Here is a 17,142-nt window from a genome sequence, read left to right as displayed (position 1 = left end):
GCTTTGCGCGCGGCGCCGCCCTGCCTCCCTCGGGCCGGGCGGGGAAGATGGCGGCGGGGACGGGCAGTGAGTGCGGGGCCTGTCGGGAGAGGCGGCGGGGATCGGGGGGGGGCGGCGGCGGCGAGGGAGCGGCGGCAGCGGGGCTGGGGCGGGAAGGGGGTAGGGGTACGGCCCGAGGAGAATTGAGCAGTTCCGAAGGGAGGGGGCGGGGCCAACGGTGGCGCGAGGAGGGCGGGGCCAACGGCCCGGGGGAGGGGGGCTGTGGGCGGGGCGTTCACGGGGGCGGGGTCACCGCCGCGGGGGCGGGGCCAGCGGGCGGGGGCGGGGTTCCAGGTCTGGGGTCCCCGGCGACGCCTCCGGGGCTGCGCGGCGGGGGGCGGGTGGGTCGGTGCAGCCCTTGCCCTCTCCCGGCAGAGCACAAGCTGCTGAGCGCCGGCCCCACGGAGCCCTGGTCCATCCGCGAGAAGCTCTGCCTGGCCTCGTCCGTCATGCGGAGCGGGGACCAGAACTGGTAAGGGAGCGGGGCTTGGCGAGGGTTACGTGCACTGCTCTGCCTTTGGGTGTGCAAAGGCACTGGGCTCCCGGGGCAGAGCACGCGTTGTGCGCTGTACTGGTGCGTGGCTTTTCTCTGTGCTGGTTCGTTGTGCAACAGCTAGTCATAAACACTTCTGCTTTCTGTGCCCTTCCTGTTCAAAACAAAGTTGGGCTATTAAAGGTGGACGCATTAGACATGTACCTTGAAAATCTTTTTGCTTCTGTCATAAGTACTGTGTGAAAACAGAATTATGTTAATGAGAATAGAGTAACGTCCTTCCAACATAACTTGGAAGAGGTGAGTTGTGGTCAAGGAGGATATTTGATAACAGACTCCTGTGCATTGCTTCTGCATTTGCAGGTCTGCTTTGCTACCTTTTTGACCTCACCAAAGTAAAGCTTTTGTGGAAATGCAATGGTGTCTTCCGAAGCTAGAAACTTGCTTTTCAAAGCAAGGGAGGGAAGCTGTTGTTTGTTTGGGAGTAGGCAAGTATTTCTGAGTCCAAGGGCTGTACTGCGATAATTCCCAAACGTAACAACTCATTGGCAAGTTCTTTGTGTTTATGGGGGATTCAGTGATGAACGTCAAGACAGGTCAGCATCTTTTCTCTGCATGTTGGTTGGGGAAGAAAGTAAGTTGACGGTGACTCGCCATTTCTCTCCTGTAGGGTCTCAGTCAGCAGAGCTATCAAACCTTTTGCAGAGCCAGGACGCCCACCTGACTGGTTTTCCCAGAAGGTAAGATACTGGCATTTGAGTCTTGGAAAAAATGGATTCTGCAGAGGATATATAAGACAGCTGCCTGAGATAACATATTTCTTGTTTTTGAAAAAGATAGCAAAATTAATTTTAAAAAATCAATTTTGTATAAATCAGATTAAATATTTCTGTTTCTGAAATTAAATTTGAGCTTACAATACAGTTAGATAAGGTTCAGGAAAAGACAAGGATGATCAAAGACATGAAACAGCTTCCTTGTAAAGGATGGCTAAGTGAGGTAGAACCTCTCAACATAAAAAAGAGATGAGTAATGGGAGATAGAACAGATGTCTGCATAATCAGAAGTAGCATGAAGTTGAAGATGAATAAGCATTAATTGTTAGTGCTTTGTCCAGTACAAGATTTAGAGGCTAGTAAGACAGACTAACAGGAGGCAAGTTCAAAGCAAGGCAGAGATTGTTCTTCACCAGACATATAATTAAGCTGTGGAATTCATTGCCCCAAGAATTTGTGGATGCCCATGTATTGTGGTGCGTCCTGCTGTTTGGGCAAGCACCTGAGATTTTTGTTGTATAAGAGCCAGAGAGACTAAGAGAATCAAGGGAGGAGAAGTTGGGGGTTGTTGCTTACTGTTTCTGTTAAGCTATGAAACTGGCCTTGATACAATGTTATTTTGTTTTCTCCACTGAAATATTTTTGGTTCATGTTCATAGACAGAAACGTTACAGTTGCAGTTTTCCTAATCATGCTGCTTGCTTTGATTTCTAAGTTGTTAGTTGGGAGCATGGGTTCTTTAGCTTTGATTTGGAGATCAGCCTGGGCAGGGCTAGAGTAGAAGAGTGAATATGCTTCCTCACTTTGCACTACACTATTATAGCCATGGGAGAAACTCTGGAAAAGACTGTCAGATATGTTCATAAAGTGTTAGACCTCTGAAGAAGTAGGAGTAAGTGCCCTGTAGGCTTTGTTGATAGGCGTTTGCTGATGCTGATTCTTTGGTGTCCTCTGACTTTCTTTGTTTCTCCTTAGCACTGTGCATCTCAGTATTCAGAGCTCTTGGAAACTACGGAGACCCCTAAGTGAGTACGAATTCTGAAGCAAGTGTAGTCTGCAGCAATTTTGGGTGGACTTGTCGGTTCTTACAGCAAAGGACTCGATAGTGCTCCTCCCAAAAGGAGCATACAGGAATGAGGAAATTCACTTGTGATAGCTGGCATGGGTGGGCAGTGGGATCAGGATATGGCAGATAGGGAAGATTGGCAAACCCAAGGTATTTCTTAGAATCATAGAATCATAGAATCATTTAGGTTGGAAAAGACCTTTAAGATCATCCAGTCCAACCATTAACCTACACTACCAAGTCCACACTAAACCAATCAAGGGTAGAATAGACAAAACCGTGTCCCAAAGTGCCACATCTACCCGTTTTTTGAACGCTTCCAGGGATGGTGACTCCACCACCTCTCTGGGCAGCGTGTTCCAATGCTTGACTACCCTTTCCGTGAAGAAATGCTTCCCATGTCTCCTTATCTTCTATCCTTGTTTTTCGTAAGACCGAAGTATTTCAGTATTACATGGTTCTAAAACTGGTTGCTGTGTACTTGTTAGTGTCTTCTATATGCGCCTACTGTTGTTACAATACATGGCAGGGTAATTGGGGCCTCTTTGCCACAGCTCTTTTTGTAATAGTTGCAGTGCATATTTGGGGACTTAATGCAGCAAAAAGAAGCATTTATTTGGCTGGAAGAAAACAGTACATATTAGTCTTATTGATCAGAAGCTTTACACATAAAATTATCATTCAGACTAGAGGTAGAAAAGACAGCAAGAGTCAGAAGGGGAAACGTTTTGTACTGGTCTCTGTTTTGCAATGGTTTCTTATAGTTTTCTTATCAATGCTATCACTACAGCTTTGTGGTCTCAGATCTCACTCCTATATCCAGGCATTTTGTTTTGAGACTTCACATCAAATTAAATTAAAGACAGGATGTCTAAAAGTAGTCTTTCTTTGTGATTAATGCTGAAGATCATTCAGCATTAGAGTTGCAAAGACAAAAGACTTAGTAGAGTTATTGAGGAAAAAAAATAGATGTTTCTTCGTGGGTAGTACGAATCTTCTCTGAAGTTCATAGAATCATAGAATCATAGAATGCTTTGGGTTGGAAGGGACCTTTAGAGGTCATCTAGCCCAACACCCCTGCAGTGAGCAGGGACAAGTTGAATGACTGATTTTTTTTCAGGTTAAGAATTTGCAGTGGGCTTGCATCTTTGATCTATTCCTAAAGTCTTTAACACTGGACACATTTAAGAATTAGATAAACTTTTCAGAAGAGATTGTTGGAACATTGTGCTGTCCAGTATCATTTAAGAGACATTGGAACAGGAGGTTGATTTTTTTTTTTGTGCATGTTTGTGTCAGGAATGACAGACAGCAGCCATTTATGCAAGGAGAACTGGGGTTTTCTGTGTTTCATGTCTGAACTGTTTTGTTTTTCTCTTACTCTATAGGAGAAAACGTGGTGAGAAGGGAGAAGTTGTGGAAACTGTGGAAGATGTTATTGTGCGGAAACTGACTGCAGAACGAGTTGAGGAGTTGAAGAAAATTATTAAAGAAACACAGGAGAAATACAGGTATGTGGCGGAGGCATGAAGCTGTGGTGCACCTGACAGTGCTGTCTTGAAAAAGTGGCCTAACTGGGATGGTGCTTGGGGTGAAAATGCTGCTTAGGGCTTATTGTTCAGTGATAAGTAATTAAGAAGATTTTCTGATTACAGGCAACTCAAGAAGGATGCAGAGCTGATCCAGGCTGGACACATGGATAACAGACTGGAGGAGCTGTGCAATGAGATTATGATGTGGGTTATTTAATTATTTCGATGTTATGCTTTCTTCTGAGATTGTAGTTGCCTCACACTGTGTGTTTGTCAGACACCTCTTGCTCCATGTACATTGGGTTAAGAGAAACAGGGTAGCTGGGCAGATGCTTTGGCCTCTGAGAGTGGACTTAGTTTAGATTGGGGGGCACCAGCTTGTGTGGAACATCTTTTGGAGTTTCTCAGTGAAGAGCTCGGTGATGGCTTGCAACATCATGCTTGCCTCCTCTGTTTTGATAATCAGCTGGAAGTGAAGTTTCCTACCAAGTGTGTCATTCTCTGACTGGCCTCTGACTCTGCTTCCCTCCTTAGAGGATTTGAGCCCGAGTCTGCAGAGGCAGGTCATCGTTGTCTGGAGATAATGGGGTGGGGGTAGGTAAGCTGCAGGAGGAACTAAGGGGAAGCGACACATTGTGTGACAGTAGGTTTTGGTTCTGTATACAGAAAGAAGAAAATGGAGGAGGAGGAGGCAGAAGTCAAGAGGAAGGCTACAGATGCTGCTTACCAGGGTAAGCTGGAAATGAGCTTCCTCACTCTTCCTCAGAGACAGATGCATATGTTCATAAGGACATTTGGAAAGTATTTAAGTCTTGTTAAGACCTGTTCAGGAGGAATTCTGTGACCCTAGGAGCTGGAAAGAAAGATTATATTCTCTTTCCAGCACTGTATTTGTAACAGGGCAAAATGCAGAGACTTCTGAGAAGGGAACAAATTCTGTAGAAAAGGTATATCTAAGAGGAAGCAGGATTAGCAAGGAGCTCTGTGTTAGAATGTCAGGCTTTTCACCCCTTTAGTTTTCCCTATAGTTTTACCATTGTCTGAAGATAAAAGGAAAAGAGATTTGGTCTGAATGTTTAATTCATTTATAATTCCTGGGGCAATTCAGTGAACTAACCTACCAGTGGTGGGAGGTGGTGAATACCCAACTGCTAGGGAAGTCTAAAATTAAAGTGCATTACCCAGTGCTAGTAGTATTTATGAACTGAGTCTAGTGTGGTGCAAGAAATGCCTACAATGTAAATTGGTTTTTTAGGGTTCTTTATCCCAAAGTCAGAGGTAACTCTCAGGGGCTGTCCAAGATAGAGTCATGGAATCTCACCTTTTTTTCTGTTCTCCTCCAGCTCGTCAGGCCATTAAGAATCCGCCACGACGATTAACGGGTGTGATGGTTCGCTCCCCTGCAGGCTCAACCTCCCCAGGGGGAGAGTATGCTCTGGGAGATCTGTCTCAGCCTGCTGTGGACGAGGCCAGTCCAGGGGTAAGGATGCTTCCCATGGTAAGAGGGAAAGACCAACTTGGGACATGGGGCTTTGTGTCCGTCATGGAACAGGAGCCTGGGGAGAAGCCCTTACCTTGTTTTGCAGACTTTTCTCTGTGGTAGTGCTGTAGTGTGGTTGTCCTCTTCCATGTCTGTGATGATCAGGTGCCTGGATCAAAGGCTATGTAGGGGCATCAGTGGGTTGGCCAGGCAGTCTTCTGTGTGTGCCTGGGAAATGGCACTACAGGGCAGGGAAAGGGTGAAAGCATATGCCTGGAGTAGGTGTAGCGAGTGAATGGAGTAGGTGTCTGTGGTGTGCTGGATCAATGCTCTTGGGGGAAGGAGCAAGTGGGGCTAGTCCGTGTGGTGGAGTGTGGCTTTGAACAGTGTGGTTTTTCTCTTTCTCAGGTCATTCCAGGGACATTGCCCAGCACCCCAGTTGCCTCCTTCATTGGAATCCCTGACACCCCTCCAGGCTCTGCTCCCCTGGATGCCCCCATGACCCCAGTCACTGATGATTCACCCCAGAAAAAGATGCTAGGACAAAAAGCAACTCCGCCTCCTTCCCCTCTGCTCTCAGAGCTGCTGAAGAAGGGCAGTCTCCTGCCCACAAGCCCCAGGCTGGTATGGAGCTCTCTGCTCATATATGCAAGCACACAAACAATTAGCTCCAGACTCTCCCACTGAAAAAGGGGGAGCTGCAAAGGCTTTTTAAAAACATACAGTTTTTGTTTAAGAGTCCCAACAGAAGTGATATCTGAGAGATATAATTACCCCTGTGAGCCACAGATGTGGGACCCTTTCCCGGCAGTACTGTGGGTGCAGGACTGCAGGTATTATTCAGCACACAGGACTGGCTATCTCCCCTCAGTCATAAGGAGCTGGAGTTGCAGGCTTTGCTAGAGAAGATCGTTTTCCCCAGGGGAGGGGGCATGGTAGCATCATCCCGATCAGTCTCCATGGAGGTGTTCTTGGTGATTTCTGCTTTGGGCTCACAATTATTTACATCTTGGCAGGAAGTTGAGTTTCAGTATTTGTATTGGGTCTTAGCATAGGCGTAGGGAGTCCTTTGATGGGGTTCATGACCAATATTGAAGCGCTTCAGTCTTCTCATAGTTGTAGACAGTTATTAAAATTGCTGTGATGACAAGACACTTTGACCATTCTGGTGTTAGTGACTCTGGAAGTCTTACAAGGGCAACGAGTCCAGTCTGAAAATAGCAGCCATCAGCCTGCCCATGGCACGGATTCCCTGTGTTAGTGCTTGTGTGATGGAATAGGTGTATTGCTCTTGACTTACTTTTTTTAATATTCAGAGTTGGGGTCTTTTCTATTTGTTAGCCTGGGTAAATGTTCCCTGGGTTCTGTGTTTGCAGGGTGCAATGTAACATAGGGTGGAGCAAGGAAAGATAATGGCTGTCAAAGACTGGGTTTTCTTTGTATCAACAGGACTGTTTTAAATCTGCTTCAAGGTCCGTCATAGGTTTGTTATGTGACCTTGATAGAGTTACTTTCCGTCTTGGTGCTTCAGTTTCCCTCAACCCAAAATAAGGGATAATTCCGTGCCATCTCAGGGGGGTAGGGAGACTGGTACCTGTAAAGGACTGTGAGGTCCTTGAACAGAGGAACTAAGGTATAGCAAATGATGTATTTGGCCTAACTTCAAAGGGAAGTGGCACTGCAGCTGTATTGTAGCTGAAGAAAACAACTAGTTTCAGACTGTCATGTTGTGCACTTGCATAAGAGGCCTCAAGCAGGTACTAGACTGGACAAAAAGCACAAAAAAATCCTGAGACAGCAAATGATGGACATATTCATGGAGGTGCATATCTGGCAGTGAGTCGCTGATGTGATGGTATCTCCAGGAACTTCAGTTCTGTCCTCCTTTGGCAGGTCGGTGAAAACGAAATGGCAGTGGCTTCTGGTCACATGAACAGCTCAGGAGTCCTGCTGGAGGTAGGAAGCGTCCTTCCAGTGCTGCACAGTGGGGAAATGCAGTCGGCACCTGGTGCTGTCCCTGCATCTCCTGCTGCTTCAGGTAACTCAGGACTCTGCCTGTACAGTTCTCCCTTCAGATGTACCTTCAGACTGTTCTGTGAATTCTCTTTAGAGAGAGATGAAGGACATCTAGCCTGGCTGGCTTTGGGGCTTCTTTATGAGTTGTATTGCTATTTCTGTACCCACGTCCCTCTCACCCCTACTTTTTTTTAAGAAGACTCTAATCCTTACAGAAAAAAGTGTGCTGCCTTGATCTAAAATGACCAAAACAATTAGACTTGATTCGATCCTGGTCCATGCAGTCTAGTTTTCTGGTTTTGACACAGGCTAATAGCAGGCATTTCAGTGTAGAAAGAAAGGGCTAGTTGACAGGGAGTTGGGGAAAAAATGGTCCAGTATCTGATTCCCAATGTTTCAAACTGCAGCTTCCTATGAATCTGGAGAACTCATGTGTCTTGCCTCTGCTTTAGCTTAGAGGTCTGTTGAGGATTAGACCACAGTGGACTCCAGAGTAAGTTCCACAGAGCGGGGTGAGAGGGACAGTGCAAGAGTCTTTGCATTGGACCTTGTCAGAGCAACCTGACTAAGGTGAAGTTTCTTCTCAGCTCATGCTAACCTGTTCTTTAAGACCTGTTAATTTGGTCTAGACAGTTCAGTAAATTCAGACTGGAAATTACAGCTAAGATGAGTGGCAACCTTTGATATAAAGAGGAATTTTCCATGAAAGACCTGCAAAGAGATCCCCTCTGCTCCCTTCCAGCTATTGTGATGACTGACTGTCTTGGCTTACCTTGTGTGGCGCTCTCAGCACTGTTTTTCGGATTTCCCGTAATTGTATTGGGATGAGTTTTTGGAAGGGCATCTCTCTGCATGTGTGGCTTAGCCTGTCCAGCCCTTACACTGAACACAGTGTCCCATAGTCTTGCATGATTCTGTCTCAGACTGCACACACAAAGGAGTCATGTGTTTTTGGTGCAGCTTTTGGGACCATTTATAGGTACCTCTCAGTGTCTTTTCCCAGAAGAAGCCACCAGACAATGAAGAGCCCAGTGGTGGCTTTGTGGACTTCAGTGGTGGCTGCTTCTTGCTCATGTGCTTTTCCCTTCTACTCTCTGTTAGGTGCTCCTACGCTTTCCCGGCTTTTAGAAGCTGGTCCTGCACAGTTCACCTCACCTCTTGCTTCCTTCTCCGCTGTTGCCAGCGAACCTCCAGCTAAGCTCCTGCCACCCCCCGTAGAGCCTGTGTCCCAGGCAACCATTGTCATGATGCCCACGCTGTCAGCACCATCCGTTGTGCCACCAGCTGCAGCTCCAGAAAGCGTACCCACAGGTGCGTTCCTGAACTACGCACTCGTAGGTCATGCACTGCTGGAAAACAGAAATTCCCGTGGGATCAGCACCCAGTGAGCTCTCAGCTGGCCTTTATCACCTGAGATTTGCTGTCCTTGATGAAAGGACACTTATGGCTGGGTTCTGGAGTAAACAGATGGTTTTAAACTGGATTTGCTGGGTGGGGGTGGGGGTGCTAATGGTATGTTGCTGGATTGTGGTTCAAGGGCTGGAATCTCACTTTGTCTCTACTGTGGGAAAGCAAACCTGTATTTGTCTTTCATTTTTCTAAGTCATGCTGTTGTGGGTGGACCTGGGATACTTGCAGTTGGTGCTTGGTCTTATCCGCTGCAGTATTCGTTTATGTGGGCTTGACTTCTCCAGATTGGTCTCTGATTGTCACTCTCATCCTTGTGCAGTGAGCCAGCCAGAAGCCTGTGTTTCCATGGAGGCAGTGTCTGATTCCCATACCGTGACAGTGTCCATGGACAGCAGTGAAATATCCATGATCATTGATTCCATCAAGAAAGAGTGCCTGGGTTCTGGGGCTGGCAGCACTGCAGGGTCTTCCAAAGATCACTGCATGGATGGGAAAGAAGACCTGGATTTGGCTGAGAAAATGGATATTGCAGTGTCCTACACGGGGGAAGAGCTGGACTTCGATACTGTTGGAAATATTATAGCCATCATTGAGGACAAGGTAAATGGGCAAAGCAGAGTGCCAGTGCCTTTTGCTCCGTATCCAGTTAGGTTAATTTCAAGTGATTACTGTTCACCAATTTAGATAGTTTAAACAAGCAAGAAATAACTCTTCCAAAACACACGTTCTCACCATCGTTGTCCAGATCAATAGGAAATGACCCTGTGACACCACTGCTGCTAGTCTGCCACATTTAGCCTGGTGCTCCTCTTCAGAGTGCAGAAAGGAACCTTTCTTCCTCATGTTGGGTAGGGTTTGGGTCACATCTCTGGCAGACAGATGAGTGCTGCTTGCAGCATACTTTCCAGGAGTGTTGTATTTCTGAAACTGAAGCTCCGCGGGAGACTCCACAGGGAGTGATACGAGTCTGGCTGCGAAAGGCAACTTTGTAAACCTAGTACACCGGGTTTTCCACAATTGTCTCATTACCAAATAACACGAACATTTTTTTAATCCCTCTTTCTGACCTTGGCCTGCACTGCTGTGTGTTTGTTTTGGCAATAAAGGTAGACGACCACCCTGAAGTCCTGGATGCAGCAGTTGTTGAAGCTGCTCTGTCTTCTTTCTGTGAAGATACCGATGACCCTCAGACCCTGCCTGGCCCATGGGAACACTCAATTCATCAGGAGCACGAGAAACAGGCCCAGATACCCCAAGTGTCTGTGACTGTGAAGCAGGAGAGACTGGAGTGTGAGGAGCCAGAGGCAAAGGGAATTCGAGACCTAATGGGCATTGGCGAGCTGGGATCAGAAGTAAAGACAGAACCTGCAGAGCAGGAGCAGAATCAGCTGGGCCCTGAGGAAACCATACCAGCAACTGCAAGAGTGACAGAATCACCAGAGCTTAGAAGTCAAGATATAGAAGAGGATCAAAGAGCAGCTGTAGCAGCAGGAGAGTCTTCTGAAACTGAGATAGAATTGTCCAAGGGAGAAGACACAGTGCACAATACAGTGAAGACAGAGGTATGTGAGCGGAGAGGCTGTCTGGAACTGGTGTGGGGAAAGAAAGGAGCAGTTGTGGCAGGTAGGAGAGAAGTTTAGAGGAAGGATGACTGCTGGGTTGAAGTGACCCTTCAATGAATGTGACTGACTGTTTTCTTGGGAGTCATGCTGCTGATCTGTTCGATCTGCAGAGAAGCTCTCTGCTTTAGGCAGCACTTTTATGTATCTCCTCCCCGCCCATGTGCAGAATTGCTGTTGGGAAGGTGCTCAGTGAACTTCATTGCCTTCAGTTAGGTTAGGGTGAGTGAGATGTGCCCACACCTTCACTGAAGTAAGCTGACACAAACATCTAGATTTGTGCATTTCTCTTCCCTCCAGACCCCACCTGATGATGATTCATCCCCTCCACAAGTCCCAAATGTGAGTGAAGACTCCTCACAGGCTGATGTTCAGCACAAATTTGAGCTGTCAGGTAACTTAATTCAGCTAGGAAATCTTTTACATGCAACATTATTAGCTGGATAGATGTCAGTGATCTGGTTCAGGTTTTTTGGGGAGGAGGGAGAAAAGATATGTGTAGGAACAGTGGTAATTACTGCAGGACAGTAGGCATTGGTGCAGGAGCTTTTGTAGGAAAGACTGCTTTAGAGAATCAACCTTTCTGCTTTTCTTTAACAGAGTCAATGAAGGAGGAGGCCCAAGCCCTGTTCAGGAGTCAGATGAAGGTAATTCTGGATTGGTTGTAGTCATCTTGAGTTCATTAGTAACATCTCACTGCTGCCGCTTCCTGGCTCCCATCTGCTGAAGAGCAAAGCTTGCTTTCAGCTTTCTGCACTGCGAAGAGAATTGGGCAGTCTGCAGTTGGAGCTAAAGGGGAGATTGCTTCAGGCACTATAAAGCTGTGTGTATGTGTATTTCTGTTTCTGCAGGGGGAGGCAGGGCAAGACAGAGTGACTAGGATTTTGTGAAAGTGCCTGTACAGTTGTCAGCAGCCATAGCAAGAAAATCACTTTGCTTGCTGAACCGTAGTTGCTTTGGAGGCTGTCAGTTGTTGCTGTAGCTAGCTGTGCAGACTCATGAATTCTCTGTGTTTCAGGATGGGCAGGGTGAAGAGGATGATGAGGATGGTGCCAGTGAGGCTGCCAGTTTGGAGGAACCCAAAGAAGAAGATCAGGGTGAGGGATATCTATCAGAGATGGATAACGAACCCCCTGTGAGTGAGAGCGATGATGGCTTCAGTGTCCATAATGCACCTTTACAGTCTCACACGCTAGCCGACTCCATCCCCAGCAGCCCAGCCTCCTCACAGTTGTGAGTATCAGTGAAGCTCTCGGGCACGCAGGTGTAAATGCCAGGCTATTTTGTGGAGGGAGTGTAGGATTCTCATTTCTGTTTTGCTGAGTGGGTCCAAAGGGGAAATTTGTTGATGATTTGTCTGGTTCTCCTTGCTTACCAGTGCAAGTGTGCAGACAGCACCATAGTACCAGGTCCCATTGTTTTCTTTCTGTCTGTGGTATGGATTAGTGTAGGCATGTCAAAGGCAAAATAAACTATAAGGTTTCTGCTGCGAGGCAGTATGCAGACTCCTGAAGAAAGTCCTATTCTTTTCTTCCCAGCTCAGTGTGCAGTGAGGACCAGGAAGCAATACAGGCCCAGAAGATCTGGAAGAAAGCCATCATGTTAGTTTGGAGAGCAGCAGCTAATCACAGGTGAGTTTAATGTCTTGAGAACTGGCAGAAAGAAGTGACTAATCCTAGACAAGTCTCTGCTCTCCCATCTCGGAGGCTCATCTGCCTTGGTACCGGGAGATGATGAATCATATTGTTACTGGTAGCAGACAAATAAACATGAGACATGAAACAAATATTTACCAGCAAGGACAGGGCAGTAAGTGGACTCCTTCTCTCTGCAGGTACGCCAATGTCTTCCTACAGCCTGTAACTGACGATATAGCACCAGGCTACCACAGTATTGTGCAGAGGTGAGTCTCAGCAGTCTTCTGTCATTAGAACTCGGTATATTTGCATATTTGTGTAGGGATTTCTGGCAGGAGCAATGTAGTTTTTGGCTGCCATGCAGACTCAAGACTTTGAAAATTCTTTTTTTCTGGCATGATTCAGTCAGAAACAGGTGTCCCCAGGAAAAGGGTCATCTTCAGTAACAGATACATGTGTTTATGCAGCCCTGTCTTTGAATGAAGTACACTGACTTACACAGAACACTTTTAATCAGTAAGGTGGTATGTGACTGATCTGCTTCTCCCGATTTCTATCCAAGGGTGGGATTTAATCTTTGAAATTCCAAAGACCTATGTTCTTTAATCAGCATTTTTTTACTGTCCCAAATAGTGGACTCCTCTGGAAAAATTACCAGAATCCCCTGCTAGCCCCCAAAATCTCCTAAACAGTTCAGTGGCTGCAGCTCTAGCTCCTTAGTGTCTCCTCCAGTGATGCCTGCAGAAGGCAAATGCCTCTCCTGAGGCATCTGTCACACCATTGTTACCATTCATGGTAACTGGTGGACAGCTTCTGTCTTCCGACCCCAAGGCATTGGTACTCAGGAACACAGCCTGTGTGCTGGAGAACCTATTTGGCTAAATTAAGTAGATGGTCTAACTAGGCATGTTGCAGACCTGGGGCTGTTTGCAAAAGAGAAGGGAAAAGAGTTAAATATTTCTGTTGCTATTTTGACTGCATTTCCTTCATAGACCAATGGATTTATCTACCATCAAAAAGAACATTGAGAATGGGCTGATACGAACCACAGCTGAGTTCCAGCGTGATATTATGCTGATGTTTCAAAATGCAGTTATGTACAACAGCTCTGACCATGATGTGTACCACATGGCTGTGGAGATGCAGCGAGATGTCCTGGAGCAGATCCAGGTAAAGTACTGAGCTGGGGCCAGTGCAGGACAGAGCATCTGCCTTGGTCCATAGGTATGGGAAGGACTTCTGGATGTAAGATCACAGTTTCACTCACAGTGTCTTTGAATGAAGTAGTCTCATCTTTCCCTGTATCTCTCTTGTTGTAGCTCAGGTGTTTGTGGTGAACTAGATTGTGGATAATTTAAAACTAACACAGCAAAATGTTTTTTTAGGTTCAGCCCAGACCAATTTCAAATCTAATTTCCTTCAGGGAAATGCTTAGGCCAGCAAGAACCAGGGTGTGGTTCAGGAACAGAAACAAGCAACAAGAATGGTGAATGACAGGGGACGCGATTGCTTCTTTTGGTGGCTGTACTGGTTTATGCTGGTTTGAAGTGTACATGAAGCTGTGTCCTGTGAATATATGCCATTTAAAATTTCTTGTGAAGTAGAATGTCCCAACTGGCAGGGCTAACGGAGTTTGAACTGGGGTTTTATAGTTCCTCAGGACTTGTGGCTTCTGAGGTAGATGGGGGAACTTATTCTGAGCAGCAAACAAGGAACTGAAACTGCCTCTGACCCAATCATTCCCAGCCTGTGGTTTGTGATAGTTAACTGACGTGCACTAACTGAGCTTGTTTTGCCTGTGAATCTTAACAGTGTGGTTTTCTTGCAGCAATTTCTGGCCACACAACTGATCATGCAAACATCGGAGTCGGGGATCAGTGCAAAGAGCCTGCGTGGGCGAGACTCCACTCGCAAGCAAGATGCTTCAGAGAAGGTGAGAATCCTGCACCCTGTGGAAGGGCACTTGGTATCTTTTGGAGAATCCCAAGATACTGCGTGAAGTTCCCATACCAAAGATAGGCAGAGTGTTTTTTGAGATTGCAATGGCTCCAGCAACTTCTTGTGAACAGATTTTTCTTTAAATGTGTCCATTGATTAGATTTTAGCTCTGGAGCTGTACATCATCCCAGAGGCAGGTCTTACAAAATATTTCTGTAATCCCAATACTTCTGTTCCCTTTTTTTAAAAACAAGTGGTGAAAACTGTAGGGAAATGAACAGACTATTGGAAGAGGCGTGATGTGGCAGGAAGGTGAAGGTGTAGAGAATTGGAAGACTAGCCTCTGCCATGTTCTTCACTTCCTACTCAGATTTTTAGAACCAGGGAATCACTTCAGTCTGTAAAACACACTAGAGAACCTTTGACTTCCACACTGATCTGAACTAACAGCAGTGTAGATTTTTTTTTTTTCCTTCTGTAAAGACACATCCAGACTTGATTAAATGATCTCAAGTGCTCTCAGCTGATGCACACAACATTGTGACAGCAAGGACTGCCTGCTCAGTTCTAGTGGCAACTGCACAGTGCAGAGATTGTTTGGTAGACCAGGCCTTGCCATGGCTGAGGAGGGAATATCCCTTTCCTAGCATTCTGACTCTTGCAGTATCCCTCTTTTGTCCGTTTTTATGTTCCTGCTGCATAAGACTGATGCCATGCGGGAAGGGGAGTGGGGCACATGTTTCTCTATGCTCGTGTGTGGGCTCAGTGCTTCTATGTGGTGTGTGCATTTCCGTATCTGATATCTGATAAGTCCTTCTGTTTGGCCTTTTAACAGGACAGTGTCCCAATGGGCTCTCCTGCCTTCCTTCTCTCTCTCTTTGTAAGTATTGAAAGGCTCCAGCAGGTACTGCAGTACTGCTGGCGGTGTGCTCTGCTCCTTGTCTGGGTGATCACTGCACTGTCACAGCATCCTTAGCATTGCAGCGGTGTGTGTTTAACTTAGGGGCTGTACAACCATGATCATTAGAGAAGAAACATGTCGGTCCCTTCTTATTAGCGTGGGTGAGTGGGTGGGGCTTCAGTCTTTTCTTCTGGTTCCAAGTGTTCTCGTTTTGTCATCTGCCTTTGCTTTTTTCCACAACTTCTCTCCTGCTTTCTTTCCATGTAAGTGGGAAGACAGACCATGTGGTGCAGTACTATAGTTCTTAACATCTCTCATGCTTATACAGCTGCCCTTCCGCACGTTCGAGACAGTGCGAAGGGTCTTGGGAAGGTGAGGAGTCAGCTGTGTACTCCTTTATCATTCATGGTCCAGAAGGGAAATAAGATACTCTGCAGAAATACCTTGCTCTGTGCCTGTGGTGATCTGGAAGTGTTTGGAAAAATATTCCCTCCAGGAAACCCCAAGTCTCTGAGTTTCGGGGAGGAGAGAGGGGAGGAAGATGGAGAGTTGTTTTTTTCTCTCGCATATATCTAAAGACAGAGGAGTACTCCGGGAGAGTCAGCATGTCAGCCAGAGAGAGAGGGCAGCGGATCAAAGGAAGCTCTCAGCTCGCCTTCTACTCCTGGAAAGGAGCTGTGCGGAGAAACTAGGGAGCTAGTGCCAGGGTCACTCAACTGGAGGAGCACTTCCCATAGGGATCAGCAGCTGATAAGGTAGGTTAGTCAGCAGTTTCCTCTTCCCATCTTAAGAGCCAAGCTAGAATCTGCCGCTTAGGAGAAAGCCTGCACTGTACAGACTCCAAAAGCACTGTCTGGGCGAGAGCCTTATTGCCTCTTTCTGCCCTGGCTGCCAGCAGTGCACAGAGATGCTGCAAATCCCAGCACCTGTGCTGTGACCAGAGTGAATTTTAGGTAGGTCTGCAGGCAGGCCTCCCCAGGCCTTCTTAGGGCAGCTTCCCTTTCTCCTCTTTGGAAGGCGTGAAAAGTTGTTAGCAGATGCACAATTCCTTACCTCCCCGAGTGCTGGAGGAAGAGTTTTGTGTTTCAGGTTGCGTAACTCTCTTTTTTTGTTTGCCTTGTGACTAGGATGGTGGCACCAGAGGGCGTCGCTGTGCCATTGAGGCAGACATGAAGATGAAGAAATGATGCTGCAGGCAGACAGAAAATCCCAGCACCTAGCATCCAGAGCTGGAGTGCAAGCAAGATGCTGTTAACAGCTGTTGGAGGAGGAAGAAAAGCTGCAGGTCCATTTCTGGGACCTGGTCCACCTTCTTCACTTGCCCCTCTGGAAAGCAGTATCTCATCGGAATGTGTAACCCAAAGAAACTTCCCTGGAGGGGAAGACTGGCCCCCCTGCCTGTTTTAGGGCAGTCGTCTTGGGCTTCATCAGTGTTCTGGTGTTAGCTAGCAACTGGTGGCTCGTATGTACTGTAATGTGAAGTGTACAGATTTTTACTAGTGATGTGTAAATGTGTATGTATATTAAAGTCTGGGAACAAATCCAGTGTACAGTGTGCAGTGTACCGAGCATCACAGCTCTCTGCAGTGAGGAACCCTGGTTTTGTACAAGGGTGCTTACCTGTCTTGAATATCTCCAAATATAACTCTCTTCCAGTTATCCATACAGCACACAAGCGTGGCAGAGCTTTGACGTTAGAGGCAATCCATTAATCATGGGAATGTTGCATAGTGCTTGGATGGAGGGGAAGATTCTCTGCTTGAGTGTGTGAGAATATGGTACTGCTGTGATGAAACAGGAGATCTCACCATGAGAAGTAAAGTCGTGTTGGAGCTTTCCTTAAGAGACCAATGTATTGAAATGTACCTTACATTCCTTCCCCAGAGATTTGTAAAGGGTATGCTAGTCAGAGTGAAAATCTGTCATTCCAGCAGCTGTAGGCATGCTAGTACCTGGTTTCATGCTGGAGCTTTTGAACTGTTTCTCTACTGGAAATTGCAGTTCTTTCCCTCAGCAACATGGATGCTTAACTGAGTTTTAAGTTCTTTCTGACAATTTTCAAGTCACCTTCTTATTTTCTGCTCATGTGACCTGTGAGATGAAATGTGCATATTTTCTGCCCCCATGACCTTCCAGGGGAAAAAGAAACCACAAAACACATTATGCTTCCTGATGCTTGCAGCTGCTGGGAGTCGTCTACACTTCCTTGTGCAGCCTGTACAGGGCACAGCTTTC

The 17,142-nt window shown here is 46.6% G+C and overlaps 1 protein-coding gene across 3 annotated transcripts; it reads left to right on the top strand.

Moving 5' to 3' along the window:
* The first annotated feature begins 47 nt into the window (after nucleotides 1-47).
* BRD8 (bromodomain containing 8) lies at nucleotides 48-16,430 on the top strand. Of its 3 annotated transcripts, XM_075715059.1 has the most exons (22): nucleotides 48-66; nucleotides 415-511; nucleotides 1,203-1,272; nucleotides 2,284-2,333; nucleotides 3,763-3,885; nucleotides 4,030-4,110; nucleotides 4,573-4,637; nucleotides 5,250-5,386; nucleotides 5,795-6,010; nucleotides 7,280-7,424; nucleotides 8,504-8,713; nucleotides 9,132-9,412; nucleotides 9,919-10,374; nucleotides 10,732-10,825; nucleotides 11,032-11,078; nucleotides 11,450-11,664; nucleotides 11,970-12,062; nucleotides 12,266-12,334; nucleotides 13,061-13,238; nucleotides 13,897-14,001; nucleotides 14,842-14,886; nucleotides 16,035-16,430. In XM_075715059.1, exons 1-22 carry the CDS (start codon nucleotides 48-50, stop codon nucleotides 16,092-16,094), a joined length of 2,856 nt encoding a protein of 951 aa, XP_075571174.1. In that variant the 3' UTR covers nucleotides 16,095-16,430. The 3 variants fall into 3 exon arrangements, with proteins under 3 accessions (XP_075571174.1, XP_075571175.1, XP_075571177.1); XM_075715060.1 differs by lacking the exon at nucleotides 5,795-6,010; XM_075715062.1 differs by lacking the exons at nucleotides 8,504-8,713; nucleotides 14,842-14,886.
* The last annotated feature ends 712 nt before the right edge of the window (nucleotides 16,431-17,142 follow it).

Source organism: Pelecanus crispus, chromosome 8 (assembly GCF_030463565.1).
Source record: "Pelecanus crispus isolate bPelCri1 chromosome 8, bPelCri1.pri, whole genome shotgun sequence".
Classification (NCBI taxonomy): domain Eukaryota; kingdom Metazoa; phylum Chordata; class Aves; order Pelecaniformes; family Pelecanidae; genus Pelecanus; species Pelecanus crispus.
The sequence above is the reverse complement of the archived record's forward strand: the minus strand, read 5'-3'. Positions and strand labels throughout refer to the sequence as shown.

What these genes read in the sequence shown, in the direction of transcription:
- BRD8 (XM_075715059.1), top strand. An exon ending in ACAATACAGTGAAGACAGAG is followed by an intron (nt 10,375 to 10,731) that starts GTATGTGAGCGG and finishes TCTTCCCTCCAG; the next exon opens with ACCCCACCTGATGATGATTC. An exon ending in ATGTCCTGGAGCAGATCCAG is followed by an intron (nt 13,239 to 13,896) that starts GTAAAGTACTGA and finishes GTTTTCTTGCAG; the next exon opens with CAATTTCTGGCCACACAACT.